The sequence below is a fragment of the Saccostrea cucullata genome, unplaced genomic scaffold (genome assembly GCF_032062105.1).
Source record: "Saccostrea cucullata isolate Sc308-1 unplaced genomic scaffold, CSIRO_AGI_Scuc_v1 ctg619, whole genome shotgun sequence".
NCBI classification, from domain to species: domain Eukaryota; kingdom Metazoa; phylum Mollusca; class Bivalvia; order Ostreida; family Ostreidae; genus Saccostrea; species Saccostrea cuccullata.
This window is the reverse complement of record NW_026926657.1, coordinates 74,879-90,757: the sequence shown is the minus strand read 5'-3', so window position 1 is coordinate 90,757 and position 15,879 is coordinate 74,879. Positions and strand designations below refer to the sequence as shown.

Here is a 15,879-nt window from a genome sequence, read left to right as displayed (position 1 = left end):
GATTTCATAAAAAATATTTCTATGATATCTTGTTTCTTTTGTCTCTTATGATGCTACTAGTATTTTATTCTTCATTGCACCAAAAATAGATAGCAAATGTAAAACTGATACTGGTTATGCTTATGCTAACTCCGATTCTCTCACCATGATTGGCAAGGACTTGGGCAACTGTAAACAACAAATTTGACATGCATGCTTATTAAGTATGTATCAATTTGATTGTTGATAAAACAATCATTGCTGTTCTTGCTGTTATATGATGGTTTTCCACACCATCGAAAATCAATTCCACCTCGCCCTTTGGTATAGATAAATCTTCTTCTCCTCCTCAAAATTCTGAATAATCGTATTGACCTTAAAATAGCAAGAATTGTATAATGCAATGAAATAAAAAAAAATATCTCCAATTTATTCTCAATTAAGCTCAGGTAAGCATTTTGGCCAGAAGGTTTCATTTTCTTGCCCCCTAAAAATTTAAACTTTTATCCGCAAGGGGGCATTGTTCTACGGGGTCATTTTTCTTCACGTTAGGTATGCAAAGTTTGAGAGTAGCGAAAAATGACTACCGGACATTATTCTATGGGGTAATTATTTGTCTTTACACCGGCTCTTACCGTGCCGAATAGTTAAGACCTGAGAAATCGGCGAGCCCGGCCACTAACCTTCCCTGGTCAAAGAAGTAAAAAGCCGGGTTATAAAAGGTCAAGTGACGCATTCGGCGAACGCAGGTTTGACAAATGGAGACCCACCCTTAATATTAAAATGCAAAATGATCGACATGGTTCACCATACAGTGTAACGCAAACGAAAGAAGGAAATAAATTTAAAAAAGCCATTTCAAGGGAATCGAGAAAGCATGTTAGGTAAGGTATCTCGTGAAGAGCTGTAAGGTAAGAACTGTTAACAGTTGAGTTAATTTACTGAGAAAGTAAGTAAGTCAATGAAGGAAGCTTTGAAAGATGAATGCAAACCTTATTCCTCCTAAAATATTCCATCGATGTGAAGAAGGTTCAGTAGACTGTGTAGTGTTCGTTTATAATCATGTACAAATATTTTTTTTCTCTTTTAAGGGTGGTAAGTTTTTGGTAATGTTTCTGGTACTGAGTAAAAATGGGTCAGATGTGGTTTTGGTCTACGAAACATTAAGGAGCAAAGTTGTTTTCAAATATCAACCAGAAAAATGACAAACCTCCCAGAATGAAGCAAACAATGAAATAAATGTATGCACAAATATGTTCACAAGTTATTTATTGTTTAAATGTAATCATCTGCAGATAAATATAACTAAATATAAATTTTCAGATTAAATGAAATTATTCGATACTGCAAGAGATTACTTGTTTTAAACATATATACCGCATTCTACATTTTTGTCGATGCAAGCTGCTACACAACAATTAACAACTGTCGTCACGGTTGGTAGAGTTAAGAAGAGATACAATCGATTACAATGTGATTATGCATCTAAAAGTCTAACAAGCCAAAAAAAAAATCGTCAGCACACGACTTAATACATTATATATATATGAAGGTCTTTCGGCTTACACCGTGAACTTTTAAAGTCTAACAGAAGTTAAAGTACTCCAAGCTATTCAAGCGTATATTGACAAAAAATAATCAGGTCAGCTGTGCTGAAAGAAGCACTATAGTATTACTTCATTATTAGCAGGACATCTGTTTTGTCATGTGCAAGAAACCTATACTACAATCATATTTATTCGATGGAATATTGCTTTTTTGTATATTTTCTTTCACAAATCCTTAATATTGACTTATTTACGATAAATAAATTTGAGAACGCTTGAAGGTTCATTTCTAGAGAGCCTAACACACGCATATTTATTTTCTATCAAAGTGCTGTAAAAATGGGGTTCTACTTTACATATATTATTTTTTACATCATACCTTGGTATATCATATCACATGGCTTTGGTGATGACATACCAGAATGTTGCCCCAAGATGACAAGAAAGCACTGTAGTGTTGTGTCACCGATGCAGATTTTTAAATGAAATTAATTTTAAGAGCAGTAAAGTAGAGAAAAATAAATTTCCATTTCCATTTCCAATTGCTTTCCCTATGATAAACACAACAAAAGTCAATCTTGTTAATTCCTCCGTGATTCCTGTGGCAAGTAAGTTTCTCTATTGAAATACTACTGAAAGGTCAAATGTCAAATTGCATACAATGACTGGCGTATAAATACACTGGGGAAAAAAAAGATGCTTCTTTTATTGTTTACTAAAAAATTAGATATGATATATCTTTTTACAAACAAAATAAATATAATGAATTATCTCCGGATCGAAAGCAAGTTACAAGTCCGAATCCCCGAAACCTGGCGAGACCGAGAACTCCACTTTCGTAAACATGGTAAACAGTCCATCTGAACCACGTGGGGAAATCAGCATCGCCACATACATATATATCTGCACTTCATTATCTGATACAGACATCGTCCCTCAGTCATTACTATCCGACTTCTTAAGCAACTTAACTTCATCTGTTATTTCAACATCCACATAAATATGTTTACTGACCATGCAGCATGATGCTGACAAACTCCCGTTTCTTCAACTGCAACACTGCATTCAATATGGCGACAGAGAAGCGACCTAGGGCCTATACACGTGTTCGTGCCACCAACAACCCAAGTCTAGGTCACGTTTATAATTAAAGTTAACAAGATTGCTTTGAATTTAAAATTCTTTTGTTATTCATTCTATAAATGTTGATATTTTGCTACAGTAACTAAATAATCATTTAATTTAGTAAAATTTGACGTCATTGGGCGGGTCAATAGAAAATAATATAGAATGCCTCGTGCATTGCAAATCTACTAATTAGACGGTTTTCCGATTTATTTTAAGATTGTTGTTTCAAGTAAAATGGAAATATAAGGAATGTCTGTCTAGTTAGGAGGCTATGCCAGGGACATCAACAATAGTGGAAAACATGGGATAATTTTAAACGACTTCGCCGGTTACGCAAATTATCCCATTTTTTCCACTATTGTTGATGCCCTGGCATAGCCTCCTAACTAGACAGTGATTCCTTAAATCAACTATGCCATCAAAATGGATCTTGCATTTAGTCTTGGTTTGAAAAGTTAAGATAAATTTTATGATTTTTTTTTTCAGTGGTAAAACGGAGAATTTAAACCATGCCTGAACTTTTGAAGCAAAATTACCGTGAGCAGTTGACCATCTGGATAGGAAAGACATGTCACTTCCGGTTGTTGTACAAGATCAGCAGAGATGGATGTTCAAACACAACCTTCCATCAGAAGTGTGACGGTCAGGGTCCTACGGTAACGGTTCTATACAACACTAACAACACGATATTTGGGGGGTACCTGTCACAGAGCTCGAACTCCAATAACAGTTAAATCAGTGATGCCAGGGCATTTCTGTTCCGACTGCAGTATAATGGTTCGTCCAATCAACTGAAAGCCCCTGTCAATAGCTCCAATTATGATCAGGCTGGATTAGGGAATCAAGATCATGGTCCATCCTTTGGATGCAATAGTGATTTACGGACATTTAAAGGGAATATTTCAAAGTCTGGAAAAGAGTTTGCATTGAATGGTTGTCTGAATATGAATAACAATAATAACTTCAGTTACGGCGGGCAGAATACCAACTCTATGACAAACAACAATCTGAGGGTTACAGATTTGGAGGTCTACCTTGTCGTAGGTACAGTTTCTTTTTTTCTTTTTTGAGTTTCGAAATTTTTTTCTTGAAAAATATAAAAAAATCTTTTCCATATTAACATTAGATGGCCAAGGACCAAAAGTTTTTGATAAACCTTGGAGAGAACCTCCTGAATGGAAAACAGAGGTAAAAATACTATTTATCTCATCTGAAGGGTTCTTTTTTACGCATGGAAACTTTAAATAATATTGATAACCATTAATTGCAAAAAAAAAAAAAAAAAAAGAAAAAAAAAACTCATCCCATTCTTAATATGTAATTTCTAAAAATATCTGTTAAGGGCACTTTTTCTAATATATCTTTATCTTCATCCAAAATAAATAAAAGAATAAAAAATTTAAAAAGAATTAAAATAAAAACTACCTTTTATCTGATTAGGGTGCAAAAAATGATATTAAATGATAACACAAAGCAATAAAAAGGAGCTGCAAAACATTTCAAAGTACACAACATATTCTCGTGTTTAATTAGATTATAATTACATTTTTTAAAGACTTCTGAGAAACTGAGGCTATCTCTGAATCTAGGTCATCTGACTGAATCTGAAAAGAAGAAAAGTGTAAATTTAAATGGCAAAATTATTATCAAAATTGAAGGCCATACAACTCAAGACAAAATCGATAGAAGAATTTTTTTTTTCAGAAATAGCTAATATTAAAAAAAAAACATTTTCCGAGAAGAAGAAATGAAACCATGTCAGGTAAGCTTTTCATGATTAGACGTTTGATTAGTGCAATTTCATAAGATATCTTGCTTTTATGAGGATTTCATTTATTTATTTGATATGATGATTGATTGATTGATTGATTGTATGTTGTTTAATGTCCCTCTTGAGAATTTTTCACTCATATGATATGATGAAGATGAGCTATTGATGAAAAAAGTCAATTTTGATATAAAAAATGATGGGTATCCTTTTCTCCTAATGCATAAAAACCGCCATGTCTTGTGAAATTTTGCCCATGATACTGAAAATTGGGAAAGTTCTAACTACACATAGTATAATATACAATGCTATACTATACTACATATACTATTTACATTTTAACTACTAGATATAGTATATAACTGACAATAATCTAAGATTAAGAGACCTCCATTTCATGTTGAAGAGGTAATGAATGCATTCAAGATTAATTTTATTATTGTTTAGTAATCCAGAAAGCACCAATCAAAATATCCCCACAAAATATTCATGCAATATTTAAATATTGATAGATTTGAAGTGATATACATGTAGTAATAGTGTTTATTAATTTTTGTTGTAGAGGAACGAAGAGGGAAGAATTGTATCGAACTTTGGAGAGAACCACCAGAATGGAGCGATGGAGTATTTTTTTTTGTTTTGACATTTTTCATCAAACAAACGCAATGTTTGCACAAATAGGCACCACTCCCTACTGTGTCTACATTCAGGTTAATTTTAAGGCTTTATACAAGAACCCTTCAGATGAGACAAGAACCAAGTTTGCTTTACATGTGAATACATAATTATTGAAAGTACAGTAACTCTATAATAAATAATATATTTGAAAATTTTCTTTCTGCAATTTATCGTCTAGCAAATGTTTCGATGATTATTTTCAGCATACATGTATAATCATTTAATAAACTTAATAAACTACTCAACTGACAATTATATCCCCTTTCTGCTCAGGATCAAGTCCTATTATAAGGGGATGGGTTTATTTATTTACAAATAATAATCGAAAGCCTTTTTTTTTTTTTTAAATTTACTTCCTTAAGCTTGAGATAAGACAAGCAAAGAATGTGATTTTGGACAGTAATTAAATTTATTGCTATTGCATTTATATGCATTTTTCTTGATTTATTCATTGATAGTAAATATGATTATGTTTAGAAACATGAAAATTGACAATTTGGTAAAATTCACCAAGAAAATGTAACTCTTGAATCGAATCAAAAGTAAAATTTGGTACCTTTTTTAAAATATCATTTTTTTTAAAAGTTTCTTTTTCTTGACAATGAAATTTTTTTTCTAAAATTGATAAAAGTCTGTTAGTTTTATCTTTATCTTAAAAGATAATTTATCTTTGATACTACGATATTTAAACATGTGACTCAATGATAAAAAATCTATTCAAATTTTGGTTGCTTGATGAATCTGCTAAATATTTTAGCAAAGATTAATCCAAATTATTTTGCAATAGCAACAAACTTTATTCCAAGTGTGGTTTAAGCAAAAACGCTTAAAGATAAATTGCACAAAATCGATACATGGTGCACAAAATTTGGTGTTCATATGTGCGACTTTGTGCTATTTTCCGTATATCTAATTCAAGTATTTGCACACATTTCTTGAAATTTCTGAAAGATTTTGCAAATTTTCTGCATCTATTCTACATAACATAATGAGGTTATCAATATGAGAAATTTTTAGAAGTATTAATGATTTTTGAAATAAATATATTGTTTATCTTTAAGTTTTATTGTAACCTAAAGAAATCGCTCGTGGACTACAAACCATTCCAAGGAACAAATGTGTCCGCAGCAAACATTCTTTTGGTTGGTCAAATTGGAGCAGGAAAGTCCAGCTTTTTCAACTCAGTCAACTCCATTTTCCGTGGGAAATCACCAGTAAAACTTCCAGTGGGAGCTTTGAGCACCGTGTGACGACAGCTGTATGTCTACTATATACGGTTTTTATTTTGTTTTAAATCAGAATAGCTTTTACTGGTGATGGAAAAACGGGATAGGTATATCACATCTCTCTAAACAACACTTTCGTGTTAATCTATTTCAAGGACATTCGGTATTGGGATTACTTTGCAATGAGTGTCAATGCAGATAATGTTATGAAAACCTACGATTGTTTTCATTTTCTGTGAGCAAAATATATAACATCAACATGCTTTTTTCAGTTTAGAAAATACAAAATCAAAGACTTTACCTCAGGGAAATTCCTTAACTTTCGTCTGTGTGTCACGAGAGGATTCGAGGACGAATTTGAAATGGATGTACAAGAAATTGCTTTTATCCTGGATGGTAATATTCCAGATCAGTACCAGGTTTGCTTTCTCCTGCATCTATTTTAACTTAAATAAAATGTAACCAGTGGATAAAAGTTGTACTGATAAATTATTTTGTTTTCATTTGTGCATATCTCAAGGTCGATTACACATGTTCGTCTAAAGTATTGTTTCAGAGGTAGAGTTTAGATATTCAAATTTGAAACCAGTTCATTACTTTTAATCTAATTAGAAAATGTTTTTTTCTCTTGGTCACTTTTTTGCCAAATAAAGGATATCTTGCTCAATATTCAATGTACTCATTTTGTAAAAAAAAAAATGTCATGATCATTGATTGTAACAGAAAATGGGACAACTGTCAAATTGCTGTGGCTTAAATGAGACTTATCATTTGTAGTTCAATCCCATGGTTCCAATGTCATCAGATAGTCCTAAATTCATAAATGACCCGAATCTGCAGGATAAAATTCACTGTGTAGCCATTGTGGTAGATCGAAGCACCATCGACGTCATGCCTGAAAAAGTCCGTAAACAGATAAAAGATCTGCAAATCATCTTCAATCAGAGAAGTAAGAAACAGACTAAGATAAATGTTTTAGAATGATTTTAGAAATAAGAGAAGTCTAAGGTTTCATATAAAACTGCCATTTTTAATTTTTTTATGAAATCAATAATTAAAGTTAAAAAAAGGTAAATATATTTCTAGAAATATCATCTGATTTCGTATGTCATATATAATTAAAACTTTAAAAGTTTTTCAGAGCCAAAACTAATAACATATAAAGTGAATGTTTTAAATGACATAAATGTATTGTTGATGTCTTATTTCATAATTATAGACATGCCACAAGTCGTCCTGCTGACCAAACTAGACAATATATGCCCGGATGTGGAGGAGGATATCTCAAACACGTTTACAAGTACAACTATTGCTAAAGCTGTTAGGAAAGTTGGAGAGATTATGGGACTTCCACGTGGTCACATTTTCCCGGTAAAAAACTTCGAAAAGGAGACTAAACTGAATATTGGTGCCGGTATTCTTTTGATGAACGCTGTACAACAGTGTCTTGATTTTGCGGATGATTTCATGGATGGGCAGCTTGATAAAATGGATGCCGAGGGTAAAAGGACAAGAGAAAAGACTGGGTACATGTGTACTCTGTCTTAATGGCAATGTGTTCTTTATGATTGAAATTACAGATATAAAACGAATAATTATTATCAAAATAATCAGCATTGTAATGCCCTTGTGAAGAAACTGACGGTACTATTGCTTTCTTGTAAATCAGAGAAACACATTTCTGAACTACGAGAGATGTAAAATTTTGTTACTGCCAAGTTATGCTTTGATTAGTCATTAAATAGTTGCTAGGGAAAGTAGTTTTAAATTATTCTTTTTGATTTTTTTTTTGAAAAACTAAATATTGTGCAGCAGAAAAGATTTATGTCAAAATAACTGGTGTAACACAAACGCATTTTATTGTTCATAAGCATGTAAAGTCTGGTTTATTATCCATCATTTTTAATTATCGATAAATCCAATGAATTTTTAATGATGATGATATGTTAATTATTCACTTACTAAATACTTAATTGTAATAGATACTTTTGGACACAACATACCATATACTATACATGGATACGATACATGTACTTGATTTTATTTCAAGAGTAATATGTATGTATGTGGGCATCAATGCATGGCAGATTGGATGAAAGGTTGCAATATATGTAAAAAAAAAATAAATTCAGTGACTGAGAAAAGCCTTAATTCAAACTTAGATAAAAACGAATAGATAAAACGTACAGTGTATACAAGGTATAAAAAAATGATGATAAAATACAATTCTAAAATTGCTTTTGATCGAATAAAATAATTATATAAAAATGTCATTTGAAACACATACATGTACATGTACACCACATGAAATTAAATATCTCTATTCTCTGTTTATGGTCTTGAGCCTAGGTCTATAAGTGTCCCGAAGGTAGTATCGTATTTATTGCCCTTTTTAAATAAGGAACGCCTCTAAAGCAATTTAAATCTTTTGTCAACAAAGCGATCATATCGAACCATTTTTTAAAAGTCATACAAACCTTGATTTTCTGAAAACATCATTTAATCTGATGGCTTTGAAAGAGCATATCCGTTCCTGGAAAGGAAAGAAAACAAAACTTAAAACAAAGCAAAACAAGATGCAAAATGGACAGGTGAGACAATTTCTAATAATTACATAGATTCCCGTTTTCTTTTTATGGATTAAGATGAATAATTATTTGTAGGATAAAGGCATGTGCGAAGTTTGTGAACAAATGAACATTCGCGAAATTAATCAAAATTATAAATTATACACATTGTAATTTGTGTATAAAAATTCACTACGTTGCTTCTTCTTTTCCAATTTGCCGAAATATGATCATGACTCGTCATTTATTGCTCTTAGTTAAGACTCACCGAGTAAGAAGTTCCTCCTTTATATGGTACATGGAATACGGACCTTCTGAGAGACCAATTTAACCTGGGACCCGTGCCACGGTAGATTCTGGCATGACTAAATCTTCCGTTGATGTCTCGATACGACACTATATTGATTGATTGTTTGTTGTTTTAAGTCCTGTTCACAAACTTTTTCATATATAGAGACGTCACCATATATCGGTGGAGGGCTTTAAATTAAACCTTTACTTGGCACTCAGGGGCATTGAGCAGTGAGGTTGTTTATCGGGCCAACGTAAACAGTGACTTTAAAACTAGGGTTTTTAAGGTTTCATCCGTAGGGCCCGCAAAATTTTCCCCGAAATGTCGAACGAAGAACAATGACTGACTTTTTTTCTATCAACATGGGTCAGTAATAGACTTTTACGAGGAGCGTTGACTTTTACAGTTTACGGCTTACCTTTGCACTGGGACAATGTAAGGAAGCTCTATTACGATGTAAATATTTTGCTCAGGACTTCAACAAATGAAAATAATAGGTTATTTCAATGCACATATAAGTTGTCCTTAAAGAAAACAACAACCAACCTACCCTCACCTCCCAGCCTTCACATTCAGGTGACCCTTACACCATACCTATGACCACTAGAAAGGTTTTCCTATGTATTTTCAATTATGTACATGTACTTCTGTACATGATACAAGTTTAAATGTTCAAGTAAACCGTCCACTGTTGAAGTCAGTGCTTCTCGTAAAAGTCCAGCAGCCGTAATTTGAACACGACCTTTCAATAACAGAACAAGACATCTACCATATCACTATAGAAAGGCAAACAAATGTCTGATATTTCTGTTTCAAATGCAGTTGAAGAAAAGATACACTGTAGTTTGAATACAATTCTTGGAAGCAATGATAGATTGAATACAATTCTGGATGAGGATAGTAAACTAAAGATTAACTACCCCCGAGAACAGTTTTCTTTCTTGTAAATAAGCATGTATATTTCCTTGTTAAAAATACATGTATACCTTTCCTTCTGGTTGAAAAATGAAATAAGGTAAAAGTTCACATTGCAGTGGTAAATAAATTTGCATCTTAAAATGATTAATAAAAAATGAATTTTCGAACAAACTACAGTGGATGCGTTACCTGTAGAAAATTTCTAGACATGCATGTTTTTCTTTTTAAAATAAAGTTAAGGATGAACTGAATGTACAATAAGCAAAAGTGTCATTAAATATATACATGTATAACTATCTTTCATTATTAGAACAACAGAACTGTTAACAGCGGACGACAGGGACCAGCTATCGCAGTGGATTGGTAAGACGTGTCATTTTGAGTTGCTGTACAAAATAAGTCGTGATGGATGCTCAGCTTCAAAGTTTCATCAGCTCTGTGATGAGAAAGGTCCCACAATTACAGTTCTTTACAACACTGATAACAGTGCATATGGAGGTTTCCTTTTGCAATCTTGGAGGTCCACTGGTGGTAACATCAAAGACGACCATGCATTTCTGTTTACTTTATACTTTAACGGTGTCAAAAGACCAAGGAAGTTTGCCGTAACTAATGCAAATCTAGCTGCCTATGCACATCAAAAATTAGGACCAACATTTGGCGAAGCTGATATGTCTGTGATAATTCAAAACAATCAAATGTACCCAATGAAAGGAATAAAGGTAACTTCATTTTCCCCTGCAATCGCCACGAGGGAGAGATCTAGAGCGGATATGATGACGTTTCATGATGACGTGAACATATCTATTGAACGTGGAAGTCAGACGCGCTTCTTCACACTCAATGGTCAAGCTGAATTCGGTTCAGCATTCCAAAGGCCATCTGAGAATATGAAAGCAATCAACAATGGTCACATGTGTGTATTCGATCTAGAAGTCTATTCAGTGCAAGGTACATGTAGCCTTCATAGCCTTCATGTTCTCTTTTGTTCTTTTTTAGCGTTTGAATAAAACTTAGACCAAGTCTATGGATTTAAAATCATTAAAACCTAAAAGCTAGCTAGTAAATGGTAAATGTAAATTCTTTTCTTTAAGCAAGGAGACCCGCCGTAGTTCCCGCACATTCACAAATGTCGTTGAAGGCATGGAGGGAACCGCCGCTCTGGGATGAACATGCGAGTTTTATTTTCAGTCATTAATTATTAAATGTGAATGTTTTGAAAATCAAAGCTGAATAACTAAAATTGATATAACACTTAGTTGTAATTTCATGCATTAATGATGATACACTTTTTTTTCTTTTTTCAGAATTTTCAAGCTTTGAAACATTTTGTCTCCAGTTACAAACCGTTGAAAGATATGAACATTCCCGAGGTTAATATTCTACTAGTAGGACAGATAGGCTCTGGAAAATCCAGTTTTTTCAACACAGTCAACTCTATTTTTCGCGGTGAAATAACTGCACGTGCGTGCGCCGGAAACTCCCCACATAGTGTGACTACGAATGTAAGTTAGAGACTATTCAATTTACATTGTAATACAAATTTCATCCCGAAAAGTTTACCTGTCAAAGGTACATTGTAACAGCTGAATTTTATTATATGGTATTGTATTGATTTTTTTTTTGGGGGGGGGGGTCGGGGGGTGGGTGGGGGGGATTTAGTATTTTGTTATATATCTACATAGTAGATCCAAAATATCTATTAGTTCCATTGCGAGACGAATTAACATTTCGAGTTAAACTTTTTATCTCTGAAAGACAAATGATTAATAATTATGCATCCACGAAATACATTAGAGGTGGGATCAGGTGTCATGATGGAGTGAGCATCCCCTGCCAACTGGTCAACCACCATGTGCTCTTTGTCATGATCGGGAACTAACGGAAAAAACTTTCATCAATTCAGTGTATAACTAATGAATTAACAGTTTTAAAAAATGCCAGTTAGCATTTAACTTTATACAATTATTGACTTTTGAATTCGGTCTACTCGTGACTATACAGACCTGGTCAGGTATTGGTTGACCGAGGCCGAAGGCCGAGGTTAACCAATACCTGACCAGGTCTGTATAGTCACGAGTAGACCGAATTCAAAAGTCAGTAACCGTTTTATTAAATGATGAGGGAATTTTACAACACTGCTGACTCTTTCATTCTTATCTACATCAAATATAAACACCCATAATGTAAAGTGTAATTACACTTTTTACAAATAGATATACTTCAACAGCTAAACAACTATTAGTTAAAAAAGTTAAAAACAATATTAATAAACAATAAATACTCAACCATTTACTTTCAAAAGTTCTTAATCTCCTTTGTAATGGCGTCTGACATGTTTACATTCACACCGACACATGCTTTGAAACACGCTATCTGATTGGTCGAAAAAGCTGTAAGCAAATCTATGGTTGGTCGAGAGGGAAAACCCGAATTAACCTCCCAGAACGTCAATTGAGGTGAACTCACTCTGAGGTACACACCAGTAAATGGCGTCTAGACCAATCAGAGAGCACCAAAATTCCTTATCATTTATTAAAATGATAAATTTCATTTGCTAACGAGTTCATTGGATCGACCATAGAACGTTAGAAATGATGACTTTGAAGGAGACAGCTGAAACTTGTGTTTCAGTAACTTGTTTGTCAATAATTTCTTCGTTTTAGAAATTGCTCATACGTAGAGTATATATGTTCTCCTTCGTATAGAATCAAGTGAGATATATAAACCCCGTATGCAGGGGAGAAGTATATGGCTGTATTAGAAAGAGGTGTTGACAATTGAAAAAATTGACCATTAACCACTAATTTAAGTAAAATGTCTAAACATGAAACAGATGTGTGAGAGGTTGTGGTTTCTTTGTTTCTTTTAAATCAAGATCATCGGGATATTTCGTATCGACATAAGAATTAACTATTCGTCATCGATATATCTAAATGTCGAGATGAAGGCCACGGCTAGTGCTTCCTTCGATTCACATAAACTACATTGGACGTGTGTATATGTAACGTCCACCTGTTGTTAGAAATACGTACAAACATTCCTGTTTACGATTGGAACTATTTATATTATGAATGAAACTAAATGTGTTCATTTCTATTTTTAAGCTACGTAAATACAGAGTCAGGAATCATGAGACAGGTGGCTATCTTAATTTCCGGCTTTGTGATACCCGTGGCATAGAAGAGGAAATGTCCATTAAACACCAAGATATGGCACTGTTACTTGACGGACATTTATCTGATCAGTACAAGGTCGGTATTCTATCTTCAGCTACACGGAAATTTTACTTCTACAAACAAGGTCTGTTAATTTGTGAACATGAAAACAAAATAAAATCTGTATAACATTTGAATTTGCAGTTTAATCCTATGGCACAGGCCTGCCAAAGGGATCCGGGATTTAATTCTAGACCCTCATTTAAGGATAAAATTCATTGTGCGGCTTTCATTATAGACGGAAGTTCTGTTGATGTATTGCAAGGAACCGTTCCACGAAAAATGTTGGAATTTCAATCTCTCATGGTAGAGAGAGGTAGTAAACAAATGCAAATTTCCTTTAAAGTTAATTGAATTTTCGAAATTTTGCGTTTCAAACCTTTTGATATTTTCAATTTTTATATTCAAAATTCTATAAGCATTTAGTTGAAGGGAAAAAATCAATGATTAATTAAACGTTGATCTTGCAGATGTATTGCAAAACTTTTTTTTTCATGTAGCTTTAATAAGACTTTTTTTATTGACCAGGCATTCCACAGGTTGTGTATCTGACAAAATTGGACAAAATCTGCCCTTTAGCTGATAAAGATGTGCGTATGATCTTCTATAGCGAGGCCTGTAAAAGAGCACTCGAGAAAACCGCAGAACTCATAGGCCTTCCAAGGGGTCACGTGTTTCCGGTAAAGAATTACGAAAAGGAGACTCAACTGAACAAGCCGATTAATATCCTAGTGTTGACGGCGATAAGACAAACTCTTATTTATGCAGATGATTACTTGGAGGACCAGTATGAAATCTCTCAAACTGAGGAACAAGTGCAACTGATAAATTTGTAGAAAAAAACAGACTGTGATTTCAGATCTGCACTTTTGGATGGTTAGTGATATTTAGTAAACTACTTCAATGACAAAACAATCTACAGATTAGGCTTGTCCAACTGAATATTTTCTTGATAATAAGTGCTTCAATATTTGATCATAGCGGATTTTAAAAAATCAAACTTTTTTCTCTTTGCACTTTTTTCATCGAATACCATTTATCCTTACTTAATGATAAGTATATCAAGGGTCACAAGAGAGTATTGTTTCTTCTATGACAAGTGAGAAGAGTTGTCTAAGAAATAATTACTTGTTACACCACTTTGTCCAAATAGGGTGCACTGACATGAGGATCTGTAGAGGATCTGTAGTTAATGCTTGTGAAATATTGAAACATTTAACATAAACATACACATATATGTATGTTAACAAGTTTCAAAAAGTTTTATGCTTATTCTCATTCTTTTCTGTTTTATGATTTATCAAGCAAAATCAATTATGACAACGTTGAAGTCACATAAATTTCATTCTTACATGACACAATTTGAATTTTTCTACAAACATCATCTGAGTGTTTTTATAGATGTCTTTGTTGGGCTCACATTGCCTATCCATGTAGTAGGTTTAATGGTCAAAGTGCACACATCATGCACATACAGAATTCCCATTGTAAAACACCAGGGCTTAGAGCACAGGTCAGGACATGTACATTTGCTTTTTAAAATAATAAATCAGAATTTTCATCAATATTTGAAAGGGAAAAAATATTTTGCAGGGAATTAAATCATATTTCCTAATTAATATGTTCATTCTAGAATCCACCTATTTTAATGCCTTACCTCGATAAATCTCTATTATATGAAATCAAGCTATTAAAGTGCATTTTCTTGTAAGACCTTTTTTGTTACTCTCTCAAATTGGGTAGAATTCAATAAATTAAGTTCAAATCCCAATTCTTTTAAGGATTTAAATAAATTCAATATTTCTCACAATTTCATTCATTATTTACTGTTTAATGTACAAAATATAGGTAAATCTAAGAGGGGTTGTAATTAGTCTAATTATCGTTAAACTATCTAAATATCTGTTGTTTTATGCAAGTGGGAATAGGTGGAATTGAGATTTTTAAAAAGTGGGGATAAGTAGAAGACATCCTCATCATTAGCACCTTAAAGGTTGGCTTCTCGGCGTGTCAATAATCTATCGCCTCTAGGTAAACAATGCAATCAAGCATAGTGTATGAACTTGCAGACCATACCTGATCTTATCCAAGTAATATCCTGTCAATGCATGCATTGTTTTAATATGAATAAAATGCATATTTACTCCACGTTTTCTTTTATAAAAAAAAAATTAAATACAAAAGACCTTGTACCTTGTACCATGTCCATGTGATTGCAACACCACGGTAAAGTTGACGAGTGTTTACTTATATATACGGGGGTGCTATTGTGTTTCCGAGTCTGACTATCCAAAAAGTCAAATACGAGCGTGGATAAAAGAAAACAATATCCCATTTATCTATTAAATGACAAGTACAAGCGCTAAAATTTATTTGCGCCAATGCACCCCCTTGCGTTTATGCTAAAATACGTATACGCCAAAGGACAAGTGCACTTGAGCAATACTTAATGGGCCCTTTTTATGTGCCATTTTACTTCAAAATATATTACAAAAAAGTTCTCTATTGGTAATAGTTAGATCTTAGTGGATATTTCTAATTTAAAAGCATGTTAAGCA

At 33.2% G+C, this 15,879-nt stretch overlaps 2 protein-coding genes and 1 pseudogene across 2 annotated transcripts; all 3 read left to right on the top strand.

The window, feature by feature from the left end:
• The first annotated feature begins 590 nt into the window (after positions 1–590).
• On the top strand, positions 591–4,405 carry LOC134272356 (uncharacterized protein DDB_G0280315-like). The gene is given in 5 exon segments (XM_062754607.1): positions 591–863; positions 3,141–3,698; positions 3,781–3,842; positions 4,210–4,275; positions 4,394–4,405. Coding segments are annotated over 4 exon segments (675 nt in total). The 5' UTR covers positions 591–863; positions 3,141–3,163.
• On the top strand, positions 4,368–8,505 carry LOC134272349 (interferon-induced protein 44-like; annotated as a pseudogene).
• A 179-nt stretch (positions 8,506–8,684) lies between these two features.
• Positions 8,685–15,738, top strand: LOC134272350 (uncharacterized). The gene is made up of 7 exons (XM_062754595.1): positions 8,685–8,917; positions 10,414–11,090; positions 11,216–11,277; positions 11,411–11,608; positions 13,211–13,357; positions 13,466–13,637; positions 13,850–15,738. Exons 1-7 carry the CDS (start codon positions 8,910–8,912, stop codon positions 14,155–14,157), a joined length of 1,572 nt encoding a protein of 523 aa, XP_062610579.1. The 5' UTR covers positions 8,685–8,909; the 3' UTR covers positions 14,158–15,738.
• The last annotated feature ends 141 nt before the right edge of the window (positions 15,739–15,879 follow it).